Genomic DNA, 14,405 nt, shown 5'->3' on the forward strand with positions numbered 1-14,405 from the left:
AGGAATTTTTCATTTTCACTCCAGCAGATGCGCCAGGGAGATGCCAACCTGGATCTACTTACTTAGAAGGGAGGAATTGATTGAAAACCTGAGAATAGGGAAGTTTGGTACCTGGGATCTTGAGCGACTTGAATTCAGGCTGCTAAGGAACAGGGCAACAGATGAACCCTGTGTACATTTCATGAGCTGTCACCTCCTATTCTATCCTCTGTGCCTCAAGTTTGAAGTATCTATAACATAAATATTTTACATCTGGTTCTGAAAGTTTTGTATAAATATGCAGGGACACAAAAGATCCTTAAACAAATCAAGTGTATTCTGAATCTTATTGGCCAGATTTTGCTGTGCCTTTCACCCTGTGCAACCCCATTGAAGTCAGGGCAGAATTTGGCCCTACATATCACTTTTTTTAATAAGCTGCTGAGACGGATTAAAAAAAAGTCCATGATTCTGCGTCTCGCTCTCCCAGTGTCTTAATGTGATTGTTTTAGCATTGTCATGGCAATTATAATCTAGGTAGTGTTTGAGCTGGAAATAGGCTATAATTCTGAGGATCACTTTGTAAACACAAAAAGAACAGGAGTACTTGTGGCACCTTAGAGACTAACAAATTTATTAGAGCATAAGCTTTCGTGGACTACAGCCCACTTCTTCGGATGCATCCACGAAAGCTTATGCTCTAATAAATTTGTTAGTCTCTAAGGTGCCACAAGTACTCCTGTTCTTTTTGCGGATACAGACTAACACGGCTTCTACTCTGAAACCTGTCATTTGTAAACACAGGGATAGAAATCATGCAGCATGTGCGCTCTCAGTCCCAAAATAGAAACATCGTGTTCCCAATGTTATTTTTCTATATGATGCTGAAATGTACTCATGGGGTAATAAATTCACTGATTCCACTACCAAAATGTCTATTCTGAGATCTACCGTTACCTTTCTAATGTTAAGTAACTCTCAGCTCCTTCCATTTCTCTCTACCACAGCTGTTTGAACTTCTCCCCTGGCTCATGCATCATCTCCCAGGGCCTCAACAGAAGGCAAACTCTTGCTGTGAGTTTGTGTGTCCTTTCATAAGGAAGGAGATCAGAAGCCACAAGGAGAGAGGCATACCAGGCAAACCACAGGATTTCATTGACTTCTATCTGGCTCAGATAGCCAAAGTAAGTATGTTACTACAGCTCCCCTGAAGCACCATTAAACCTCCTACAGCCACCTGGTGCGAACAGAATTCTGTAAAGAGATGCTGCGGCTTTAAACGGAAAATATTCCTTGGGGGTTTTTTGGATTTAAAGGTGAACTTTAAGGATTATTTGAAAAACTGCAAATCAAGCTAACTAAAGCTGTACAGTGCTACAGGCTGGAACTCTTATAGATTCATAGATTCTAGGACTGGAAGGGACCTCGAGAGGTCATCGAGTCCAGTCCCCTGCCCTCATGGCAGGACCAGATACTGTCTAGACCATCCCTGATAGACATTTATTTAACCTACTCTTAAATATCTCCAGAGATGGAGATTCCACAACCTCCCTAGGCAATTTATTCCAGTGTTTAACCACCCTGACAGTTAGGAACTTTTTCCTAATGTCCAACCTAGACCTCCCTTGCTGCAGTTTAAACCCATTGTTTCTGGTTCTATCCTTAGAGGCTAAGGTGAACAAGTTCTCTCCCTCCTCCTTATGACACCCTTTTAGATACCTGAAAACTGCTATCATGTCCCCTCTCAGTCTTCTCTTTTCCAAACTAAACAAACCCAATTCTTTCAGCCTTCCTTCATAGGTCATGTTCTCAAGACCTTTAATCATTCTTGTTGCTCTTCTTTGGACCCTTTCCAATTTCTCCACATCTTTTTTAAAATGCGGCGCCCAGAACTGGACACAATACTCCAGCTGAGGCCTAACCAGAGCAGAGTAGAGCGGAAGAATGACTTCTCGTGTCTTGCTCACAACACACCTGTTAATACATCCCAGAATCATGTTTGCTTTTTTTGCAACAGCATCACACTGTTGACTCATATTTAGCTTGTGGTCCACTATAACCCCTAGATCCCTTTCTGCCGTACTCCTTCCTAGACAGTCTTTTCCCATTCTGTATGTGTGAAATTGATTTTTCCTTCCTAAGTGGAGCACTTTGCATTTGTCTTTGTTAAACTTCATCCTGTTTACCTCAGACCATTTCTCCAATTTGTCCAGATCATTTTGAATTATGACCCTGTCCTCCAAAGCAGTTGCAATCCCTCCCAGCTTGGTATCATCCGCAAACTTAACAAGCGTACTTTCTATGCCAATATCTAAGTCGTTGATGAAGATATTGAACAGAGCCGGTCCCAAAACAGACCCCTGCGGTACCCCACTCGTTACGCCCTTCCAGCAGGATTGGGAACCATTAATAACAACTCTCTGAGTACGGTTATCCAGCCAGTTATGCACCCACCTTATAGTAGCCCCATCTAATTTGTATTTGCCTAGTTTATCGATAAGAATATCATGCGAGACCGTATCAAATGCCTTACTAAAGTCTAGGTATACCACATCCACCGCTTCACCCTTATCCACAAGGCTCGTTATCCTATCAAAGAAAGCTATCAGATTGGTTTGACATGATTTGTTCTTCACAAATCCATGCTGGCTATTCCCTATCACCTTACCACCTTCCAAGTGTTGGCAGATGATTTCCTTAATTACTTGCTCCATTATCTTCCCTGGCACAGAAGTTAAACTAACTGGTCTGTAGTTACCTGGGTTGTTTTTATTTCCCTTTTTATAGATGGGCACTATATTTGCCCTTTTCCAGTCTTCTGGAATCTCTCCCGTCTCCCATGACTTTCCAAAGATAATAGCTAGAGGCTCAGATACCTCCTCTATTAGCTCCTTGAGTATTCTAGGATGCATTTCATCAGGCCCGGGTGACTTGCAGGCATCTAACTTTTCTAAGTGATTTTTAACTTGTTCTTTTTTTATTTTATCCGCTAAACCTACCCCCTTCCCATTAGTATTCACTATGTTAGGCATTCCTTCAGACTTCTCGGTGAAGACCGAAACAAAGAAGTCATTAAGCATCTCTGCCATTTCCAAGTTTCCTGTTACTGTTTCTCCCTCTTCACTAAGCAGTGGGCCTACCCTGTCTTTGGTCTTCCTCTTGCTTCTAATGTATTGATAAAAAGTCGTCTTGTTTCCTTTTATTCCCGTAGCTAGTTTGAGCTCATTTTGTGCCTTTGCCTTTCTAATCTTGCCCCTGAATTCCTGTGTTGTTTGCCTATATTCATCCTTTGTAATCTGTCCTAGTTTCCATTTTTTATATGACTTCTTTTTATTTTTTAGATCGTGCAAGATCTCGTGGTTAAGCCAAGGTGGTCTTTTGCCACATTTTCTATCTTTCCTAACCAGCGGAATAGCTTGCTTTTGGGCCCTTAATAGTGTCCCTTTGAAAAACTGCCAACTCTCCTCAGTTGTTTTTCCCCTCAGTCTTGATTCCCATGGGACCTTACCTATCAGCTCTCTGAGCTTCCCAAAATCTGCCTTCCTGAAATCCATTGTCTCTATTTTGCTGTTCTCCCTTCTACCCTTCCTTAGAATTGCAAACTCTATGATTTCATGATCACTTTCACCCAGGCTGCCTTCTACTTTCACATTCTCAACGAGTTCCTCCCTATTTGTTAAAATCAAGTCTAGAACAGCTTCCCCCCTAGTAGCTTTTTCAACCTTCTGAAATAAAAAGTTGTCTCCAATGCAGTCCAAGAATTTGTTGGATAGTCTGTGCCCCGCTGTGTTATTTTCCCAACATATATCCGGATAGTTGAAGTCCCCCATCACCACCAAATCTTGGGCTTTGGATGATTTTGTTAGTTGCTTGAAAAAAGCCTCATCCACCTCTTCCACCTGGTTAGGTGGCCTGTAGTAGACTCCTAGCAGGACATCTCCCTTGTTTTTTGCCCCTTTAAGCCTAACCCAGAGACTCTCAACACTTCCGTCTCCTATGTCCATCTCTACCTCAGTCCAAGTGTGTACATTTTTAATATATAAGGCAACATCTCCTCCCTTTTTCCCCTGTCTATCCTTCCTGAGCAAGCTGTACCCATCCACACCAACATTCCAATCATGTGTATTATCCCACCAAGTTTCAGTGATGCCAACAATGTCATAGTTGTATTTATTTATTAGCACTTCCAGTTCTTCCTGCTTATTCCCCATACTTCTCGCATTTGTATATAGGCATCTAAGATACTGGTTTGATCTTTCCTCCCAGTTTTGTCCTGACTCTCCTTTCTCTCTGCCAATATAGCCCACACTCCCTCTTGTTTCCGACTCATCTCCCCGGTCTCCATGTTCCCCACTTACCTGTGGGCTTTCCTCACCTGTCCCCGTCGAACCTAGTTTAAAGCCCTCCTCACTAGGTTAGCCAGTCTGTGTCCGAATAGGGTCTTTCCTCTCCTCGAAAGGTGAACGCCATCTCTGCCTAGCAGTCCTTCCTCGAATAGCATCCCGTGGTCTAGGAAGCCAAAGCACTCCTGGCGACACCATCTTCGCAGCCAGGCATTCACCTCCATGATGCATCTGTCTCTGCCCGGGCCCCTACCTTTGACAGGAAGAATTGAAGAGAATACCACCTGCGCTCCAAACTCCTTCACCCGTACTCCCAGAGCCCTGTAGTCACTCTTGATCCGCTCAGTGTCACACCGCGCAGTATCATTTGTGCCCACATGGATGAGTAGCATGGGGTAGTAGTCAGAGGGCCGGATAATCCTCGACAATGCCTCCGTAACGTCTCGGATACGGGCCCCCGGCAGGCAGCATACCTCCCGAGATGAAATGTCAGGGCGACAGATGGGCGCCTCCGTCCCCCTCAGCAGAGAGTCTCCGACCACCACTACCCTACGTTTCCTATTCGCAGTGGTGGCAGCAGACTTTCCAGCCTTAGGGGTACGAGGCTTCTCCTCCTTTACTGTAGGGAGTGATTCCTTCTTTCCTGTATCAAGGAGAGCATAACGGTTACCTATAACCACGGCAGGAAGGTTCGGAGCAAGGGTGGAGCACTGCCTGCTGCCAGAAGTAACCAGCTGCCAGTGTCCACCCTGAGCCATCTCCTCCTCCACCAGTGGTGTATCAGCAGTCCTGTGTACTGGGACAGCTACCTCAGCTGTCTCCACATGGACACTGTCGAGGAATTGCTCGTGGATACGGCTGCTCCTCAACCTAGCCACCTCCTCCTGTAGCTCTCCCACCTGCTGCCTGAGAGATTCCACCAGCAGGCACCTCTCACATTGGATGGTCCCCCCAGCCTGGATATCAGTAAGTGGAAATTGCAAGTTACAGTCTTTGCAAAACCACACCAGGATCTGGGTAGAAGCATCCATGCTTAGGCACTCTGTCTGGCTACAGGCACAGGTGGAGGAGACAGTAGCAGTGCTGGCACAGGTGTTGCGGGTCTTCCTAACCATCGTAAGCCTCCCTCTGTCAAACTCCCGTCTGCAGCCCCCTGTCAGCTGAAAGGGTTGTTTAAGCAAAAAGTTATGAATGTAGTTGCTTTATAGGTATTAAGGGGAATCAAGAGAAAACAGATGGAACCGGCAAGGGACCCTCGCCCCCTTCCTGCTCCCCTTCCAAACTCCCTTGCGAAACTCCCTGTTAGCAGCCCCTGGTCGCTTGTGCGCTGCTTTATAAAGCCCTGGCCTGTATGAATGCCCCGCCCACTGATTAAGGCTCAGCCACTTACCAGAGGCTTCTAGCTTTCAAACCTTCCTTTGAAGCTCACAGCTTCCAACTGCCAGCCACAGCACACGGTCCCCAAAAGGGTGCTGTATTGCTCCTCCTTCACCTGGAGAACTCCCTTGCGAAACTCCCTGTTAGCAGCCCCTGTTCGCAAAGTTCTTGCTGATGAGTGGGGGCAGGTGCAGTGATATCCGGGAGTCAGGTTTCTTTCTGACGAGAATGAACTATCTTGCTTCTGAAAAGTACCTGCAAGTTGGAAGGCGGCCTATGGAGACAGAAATCCTTGGGTACTTACTGTCCTTCCCCTTCTCTTCTTCAGGGTCCCATGTGTGTTTGGGGGAGCAGCTGGTAAGGAGTGAGCTCTTCATCTTCTTCGCCAACCTGCTGAGGGCGTTCAAGTTCACCCTCCCACAGGGAGGGAAGGAAATCAGCACAGAGCTTGTTTTGGGGAGCACAATGCAGCCCCAGCCATATAAGCTCTGTGTTGTTCCTCGTTAGGCTGCAGTGCATCACAGATCAGGAGAAAGAACAGGAGTACTTGTGGCACCTTAGAGACTAACAAATTTATTAAAGCATAAGCTTTCGTGGACTACAGCCCACTTCTTCGCATCCGAAGAAGTGGGCTGTAGTCCACGAAAGCTTATGCTTTAATAAATTTGTTAGTCTCTAAGGTGCCACAAGTACTCCTGTTCTTTTTGCGGATACAGACTAACACGGCTGCTACTCTGAGATCAGGAGAAGAATCATTCATCAAGATTGCTTGACCCCATAACTTTCCTCCTTGCAGCTCTTATTCTTATTCTTTTTCTGGTGTCAGCATCACACATTATCGCAAGCTGCTAGACCCTGGGCAATGCAACTGAACAGGGCAACTGTTTCATTATTGTCGTGTGCTCAGAAAGTCTGTAAATTTCTTCCAGATGTGCTACACATTAAAAAATTACAGCAAAGAAATTTAGCGTCTGACTTTGCTTCCCACTGACCTGAAAACTGACTAGTGGGAGGAAGAAATTTAAAAGGCAGATGCTGTCATTTATTATAATATTGATGTGACAGGGTTTTAATATAATAAATCCTGTAATTCATGTATGTGAACTGTGAATTGAGGTGTTGAGTCTGTAAAGATCTATGTACTACTACTGTAAGTCTGTAGCAACTGAGTGTTTCTTTGCATAAAGATCTACTATGCTTTAATCTGAAAAGGTGTTAAACACAATAGAAGCAGAGGAGGGGAAGGGCAGTGGCAACAAGGGAGGGACAGAGGGAGGAAAATGCGCGGATGTTGTATGGCATTAGATCTCTGTGGGAAGAACTAGTAGAGCAACAGGGAGATGCAGCCTTCACTGCTGCAATAGATTTGTTTCGCTACAGACAAGGTGGTTAAAAAAGCTGTGAAATGCTGACCATAAGTCAGGTTCTCATAACCTCGATTGTCTCTCTACTGATCGTGAAGTTTCTGAAGTTGCGACAGGCACAGGAAGACAACTTCCTCCTGGACCAATTCCCCTCCCGGTTGTTGGAAACTGGGCGCAGATCAATTTTCAGTTTCATCGTGATCGCCTCATGAAGGTATTTATTCTTAGACACTCTGGTTGGTTGACGGTCTAATGGACTAATTGAGGAAATAAGTGAAATTTATTGGTAGCAGAAAGTAGTTTTACATGCTTGGGAAAGTTGTGGTCAAAGTATTGCGAATGTGAAAATCAACCTGATCCCTAAACTCTGTCTCTTTTTAATGTGGGATGCGTCAAATTCATATGAAACCTGATGTTTATAAGAATTAAACAACAGGGGACAGTATTTCTGACTAGTGAAGAAGGAAAAGGCACACATTTTTAAAGAGGGACTTTTGACAATATAGAACTTTCAGACACATTGGTTTTTAATCCTTAGAGCACTGGCGTTTTTCTAGCTCACCAAAGGATTCGCACTACATGTTGTACGTTTATGTCTGTAGTACTGAAAAGGTTACAAATCAACAAATCTCTTCAGTTTTCACCCGTTTTCTTCAGGGCTTGCTGTTTCTCAGTCCATCATTGGCCCTTTCTGCTCAATCCTGCAATGAATCCATAGTGCTCAGTAGATGACCTCAGCAACTGGGGCAATGTACAGATTCCTGTCATCTCACTGCAGGATCAGGCAGAAGGAGAAGGCACAGTGTGAGGGATAATGATCTTATTGAAGTACTGGTATCCAAAATTATTGTAAAGCGAGAAATAAAAAATGACTGGCTGAGTCAGGTGCATCTAGTTCATGTGGGGATGGGTGCCTTAGGAATGTTATTCCTAACTTATAGCTTCTTGTATAATATGCAATTCTCCAAAAGTGAATGTGGGTCCATGCTTCATTTGCAAGACTGGTTGGAGTCCCTCTGGTAAGTCTTTGATCCGGACTCATGAACCAGTAGCAGAGCAGTGAATATCTGCTCCTGTATGGGACACTGTGCTTCCAACCATCAGTTCTTTTCTAACCTTTGATGTCAGGAATCAGTGAATACCATTGAAATGCTCCTGGGGTGCAGGTGAGTCCCGGCAGGTGGATTCCATCATCGTCAAAGATTAGAAAAGAAAGAACAGTCACTTACCTGTATAGTAACCATTGTTCTTCGAGTGAGTGTGCCCAAATACATTCCACTGCAGGGGTCTGTGTGCACAGTGCTTTTGAGTTGGAAACTTTTGCCAGGTAAGGGCATAAAAGGGACACCCACCGCCTCTCTCTCAGTTCCTTCTCACTGCCCATGGCGAGAGTTGGAGGTCCCTGTAGCATTTGCATCAGTTAGCCAGCAGTTTATAGTTTTAGTGTTTATAGTTAGTAGTATTTAGTACTTAGTTAGTTATAGGTGATGAAAGATTGTGTCGCTGTGGGAAACAGGGTGAATCTCTTAACTGCTCATTTCCAGATATTCTAAATTTTTTGGGGGGGAGGGAGGTTAAAGGGTATAAAGATGTTGTCAAGGAAGTGATATTTGGCCAGGATTTTGGCCCTGCTCCACTCCCATTGCGCTCCTTTAGCAGAGCAAACAGGATGGAAAATTGGCTTAATCAACCACTGGGGATTCTCCTTGTGTAGAAGATTCCCTGGGTGTCGTGACTGTGACAGAACAGGGAGAACAGTCTTGTGGGAGGAGAAAAGGTGGCCCTAGTACATTATGGCCCAGTGATCCTGGACTAGCAGAATGGCCCCTAATGATAAAATTAGCTGGTTGGGATAAATTAGAGCATTTCTGATGCTGTGGAGAGCGAGAAGGATCACCACAAAATCATTCCTAACAGTGAATATAATGAGTAGACCCGTCCCTATTCTTGGGGACAACTCAGGAAACAACAACAACAATAACAAATCTGATAGTGAGGTGAAATGTTCCTGCTGGTATCCTGATCCCATAGATGAGACGGGAGTATCACCCCCGTTACAGAGCCCCTGAGAGATCCTCATCAGTGAGAAGAGGACCCTTTCCCGGGAAGGAGGGAGAGTCTGTGGCTCTACAGGATATAGCTACATCAGTACTTCCCATCGGAGGGCAACCTATCCTAACCAGTCTTAATGCTGCTGCCCCCCTGTGCAACTACATCCCTCATCTCCATTCCCCTTTTCCTCCTCTGACCTTCCCCCTGTCCTCGTCCCTCTCCTGCCATTTCCCTACGAACGTTAACACTACTGTAGATATAGAACGTTGTTTCTGTTACCCAGCAAAAGGGCTCATTAGCGCTGACATTTTTATTTGCTGTGATACACATTGCAATATGTTGGTTATTGTTTATTTATTTAAAGACCCAACTTAAAAAAAAAAAAGAATATAACTGGAAACTAATAGAACCTGCTGAGAGCAACACATTCCCCACAGAACTGAAATTACAGCGGGGTGAAAAGTTTATTGGCTGAAAAATGCAGTTTTGGTCGACCCAAAACTATTTGCGAATTCGCTCTAGAGTCTGAGCCCACCAGACTATTGGTGCTATTCACAAAATGGCCAGAGGAGGGGGTTAGCTGTGCTGATGCCGCCTTTTAAGTGTAGACCTGCCCAGAGTTCTACTCAGGGATCTCTGCAGCTTTCAGACTGGGCTCAAGAATAAAAGAAAGGAAGAAAGTTTTTTTTCATTATCTCTTGATCTAGGTTGGCCAATCCACCTGTAGTTTATCATAGAATCATAGAATATCAGGGTGGAAGGGACCTCAGGAGGTATCTAGTCCAACCCCCTGCTCAAAGCAGGACCCCAATTCCCAACTAAATCATCCCAGCCAGGGCTTTGTCAAGCCTGACCTTAAAAACCTCACCTCTGCCTTTCCTTTCTCTGATAGCAAGAGTACAGGATGGAGCAGCTCGTAGGGTGACCAGACAGCAAGTGTGAAAAATCGGGACAAGAGATGGGGGGTAATAGGAGCCTATATAAGAAAAAGACCCAAAAATCGGGACTGTCCCTATAAAATCGGGACATCTGGTCACCCTAAGCCGCTGGCTCTGTAGCAGCTACTGATGCTCTGTTTTGGCAGCCTGCAGAGAGATCACTGCACAGGGATGTTTACCCTACTATTACTGTAGAGGCTGAATTCCCGTTTCGCCTTGCGTGCCTTCAGCCATGGGTACTGTTCTGTCTACCTTAGATTTAGACTATGAGCTCCTTGAGGTTGAGACCGTGTTTTTCTCGTTGTTTGTACAGGATGGAGGATTCTGACAGCATTCAGTAAAACTAAGTTAAGTTTCCAGAGAGTGAAAATCTTGCCCCCATGCATCCATTTCTGACTGTAGCTCAGCCACCACTAGTGTTTGCATTCTTCTACAAAAAGGCTCATAATTGGCTAATTAACTACATGAATGAGATTCATGGTAAGCATATCCCTCTCACCTTGGATGTCTGGAATAAGCACCATAAAGCAGGCCCCAGCACAGGGTAGTGGTTAAGGTCTCAGATCCACCCAAGAAAAAGTCAAATATAATCTGAACCAAGTTGTCTTCATCATATGTAGATTTGGGTAGATCTTTAGAAAAGCTGAGGTTAGAGGACAGGAGATGTAACAGTTAATGGGATTCCATTGCTCTCTATCCCTGCAATGTGCACTGTCCAGGATATTCCAAAACAAAAAATACTTCTAAAAGGATATTAGAATCGATTGACTTATACAAAGAGATTTGCAAATAGTTTAGCAAGTAAACATGGGGTATTTACTCCACTGTTATTCCGGTGACCAGACTATTTGTTGTCCACAAGCACTGGACTGTTGGCTTAACCATGCAAATGTTAATATATTTGGAAAGCTCTGTGAATATTAGTAGAGCAAGTGCTCATCTGAAAACGTGTTCTTCATTATTCCTCACTTGTTGTTCTCCTCTCACTCCAGCATGCCGTCAAGAACTACAGATAACAAATAGTAAACGGTGGATCATCTTGAGTTGGGGGTTCTCAAGTGGGAGGGCTGCAGACAGGCTCAGGGGGCGAAGACCATCTTCACCATCTATGACTAGACTGGAGATGGGAGCGCTGCAAAACTTGTTCCTGTTTTAGTATGGGAGCTCAATACAGGAAAGGTTGAGAGCCACTGGTCTAAATGAACAACTGCTGAAATCTGTTCACAAACTATTCAGTGCCTTTGTTTGTAGAAGCCAGGGAGCGGCTCTGTGACGAAGTGGGAATGTTCTTAATGTTTTCTCTAAATACTGTGTAGGTGCCTCAGTTTCCCCTATGCATTTCTTAAGTATCTAGGTGGTGGGATAAGGGTGTGCGATTGTTGCAGAGCCCTAGAGGGCAGGGGTGTGCAAGGGTCTGCACAGAAAATGGCTGACACCCTGTCTCCTGGCAACTGACAGCCTGGGCCCCTCCCCTGCAAAGGAGAACAAAGAGATCGGGTGACCTCCTGGCCCGGGAAAGAGACAAAGGCCAGAGAGGAGGGGCTGGAGAGTTTCAGTTTGGGGCTGGCTGGGAAAATGGAGGGGAGGCCAGACAGATCTCCTTGCCTCCCTTGGCCCCCCAAGATGGACCTAACTGAGGGGGTCCTGTTGTCTGTACCTGCAAGACAACATTAGATAAATGTCTATCAGGGATGGTCTAGACAGTATTTGGTCCTGCCATGCGGGCAGGGGACTGGACTCAATGACCTCTCGAGGTCCCTTCCAGTCCTATAATCTATGAATAAGACCTGTCTTGGACTGTGTTCCTGTCATCTAAATAAACCTTCTGTTTTACTGGCCTGCTGAGAGTCACGGTGAATCGCAGAAAGCCGAGGGTGCAGGGCCTTGTCTTCCCCAACTCCGTGACAGGCTCCTCAGCTGTTGTCAATTGTCATAGCTCCATTGAATTCCCATCTCCACTTCTACAATGATCAACGCCCCCCACAACACACTTTGCAAGGTCCATGGATCTTACACATGCCTGTTGCCGGCACAGGGGCCCGAGGACAGCAACAGTGGGGTTCGGTGCCCAGAGTGCTTCACGCCAATAAACATACCGGGGTGGAGAAACAATCAAAGTTTATTTGAGATCCCAAAGTGGTGCATGGAGACAGGCAAGTCTCAAATCGAGCACACCAGCAAAAACAGTTTATCTCTTCTTTATACATTTTACAACTAAGCCCTCCCTCTCTCCCCCTCTCTCCCACCCCTCCTCTACTCCCCCTCCCCTCTCTACCGAAGGCATGTTTATACATTTAAGCAACTAAATCATTCTAGGGCTATAAATCTAGCTTGTTAGTAACTTCTCCCTAAACAGTTATTTGGTCCTGTTTACCCTTAGTTTATTACCCCTTCCCCAGCTAGAAACATGCAAACCTCATCATTATTGTTTGGTACCTAGTATGAGCAAGGTCGTAATTGCTAACTGGGTATTTACACATTCCAATTCCTGTCCTTGGTTGTTAAGGTCGATTAGAGTTAAACATGGAAGAACTCTGGCTCAGGCAGCCATAGTAACCCCAACATGCCTATCACTACATGTGGCATACGTGCACTCAATGCCCCAATAACAACTGTGTGAGTGAAACCAGACAATCGCTGTGCTCTCAAATGAACTCACGCAGGAAAATGATACAAGACACAAACATCCCATCACCTACCGGTGAACACTTTTCACAAAGCAATCGCTTTGTATCTATCAGTCCTCTTCCACAAAAGAAACCTTCATAACTCCTTCAGAAGAGAGCCTGGGAGAGAGGACTATTTAAACAGAGCTGTTGACTCGGTCAGGGGAGGAGACCTGGCCAGGAGAAAGGAGTGGGGGAGTTCCCTCTCTGGGAGTGGCCTGGTGAAGTCAGGCTGGAAGAGGCCCACAGGGAGCAGACCAGACTCTTGTGGGGAAGGCCCTGAGATAAGGCCTGTAAGGAGCAGGGAGACCCGTGAGTAAACTGCCGGAGTCCCTGGGGAAGGGAGGCAGTGGGGGAATCCTACTGAGGGAAAAAGCCACAGGGAGCAGACCAGCAGGCTGGCTCCTGTGAAGGGCTGAAGCACCAGAGACTGTTTGAGGCTAGAGACCTCAGGAAGATTTAGGTTGGGCAGGACAACGCTTGATACCAGAGCCAGAGAAAGGCAGTAGGACCCCAAGAAAGAGTTGAGCACCAGGTCCAGAACAGAAGTGGATTACTTGAGACTTCAGACTACACCTAGACATTTTATTACCCTGGAAGGGGTTTGGACTTGCATGTCTCAGTCGGAGGGCTGAATGGCATGCAAAGGCCTGCAAGGGGCACTGGAGATGAAAACTGACAACTTTGTGCCCTGGTGGTGAGTCTGCCTCCCATTACAGCTACATCTCTCAGGGGTGGGGATTTTTCACATCCCTGAGAGAGAGCTTGCTGATGGTTGTTTTCAGCGTAGACCAGGCTACGTCGTCACTGTCCAAAAGGTGTTTCTTTCCAGGGAAATAACTAACACCTGATAGATATGTTGCTGTAAAATCCAGCGGAGACAAGGCATCTGTAGTTTTTACTGCCTGGTAGCTAGGCAAGGTCAGCACTGTACTCCACGCCTGGCGTAGTGGTAATGCTAGAATTTTACAGGGAGATAGGTAAAGAACAGTAGAAACCTGTGGTAAAAACAGGCCTTCTTTTGGCAACGAAGACAGAGCCTGAGGGACTGATGGTCGGGGGGCACTGCACTGGGACTGTGCGTTTGCTGATAAAGATGCTGTAGTGATTTCTGGGGAAATTGCTGCCTCCCCTAAGGCTGTGGGAGGGTGCTTCACCCCAAAGCAAGGTGTGAGGGTTTGGAACGAACTACTACACAGAGCGACTCCACCGGAGAAGCGCTAACACTGGAAGTAAAAAGGGGTTCGATGCCATTGGTGACATAATATTGTTACTTCCCAGGAATGTGGGTGGCTTCCAGTGACAGCCTTGAAAATGACAATTTGCAATAAAAACGTTACTGTTCAGTACATCTCCCAGTTTACCCATCGCCACGTGATCTTCTGCGCACTGAAATAAATGAGGACTGAAAATTGTCAAAGTAACGTCCCTTATCCATCTCTTTCTACCCGATGAAGAGAGATTGAGACATGCAACCGAATCAATGGCTTCCTCCTTGCAGGGCACCATCATTTCCCCAAATTTAGCCTCTGTCCTGTATGACCCTGAGCAATGGGAGACACCTCGACAGTTCAACCCAGGTCACTTCCTGGACAAGGATGGAGACTTTGAGAGCCAAGAAGCGTTCTTACCATTTTCAGTAGGTAAATGCACTCACAGGTGCTGACTTTTTTTTCCTCCAGTGGG

At 45.7% G+C, this 14,405-nt stretch overlaps 1 protein-coding gene across 1 annotated transcript in view; it reads left to right on the plus strand.

Annotated features, from left to right (window-relative positions):
* Window positions 1-11,069, plus strand: part of LOC117882378 (cytochrome P450 2H2-like) — a 26,665-nt gene extending 15,596 nt beyond the window's left edge. Inside the window, exons 6-7 of the mRNA XM_034780538.1 lie at window positions 987-1,163; window positions 11,046-11,069. Coding sequence (XP_034636429.1) covers window positions 987-1,163; window positions 11,046-11,069 — 201 coding nt within the window. The remainder of the gene's footprint in view (window positions 1-986; window positions 1,164-11,045) is intronic.
* Window positions 11,070-14,405: the final 3,336 nt, after the last annotated feature.

Source organism: Trachemys scripta, chromosome 9 (genome assembly GCF_013100865.1).
Source record: "Trachemys scripta elegans isolate TJP31775 chromosome 9, CAS_Tse_1.0, whole genome shotgun sequence".
Taxonomy (NCBI): Eukaryota; Metazoa; Chordata; order Testudines; family Emydidae; genus Trachemys; species Trachemys scripta.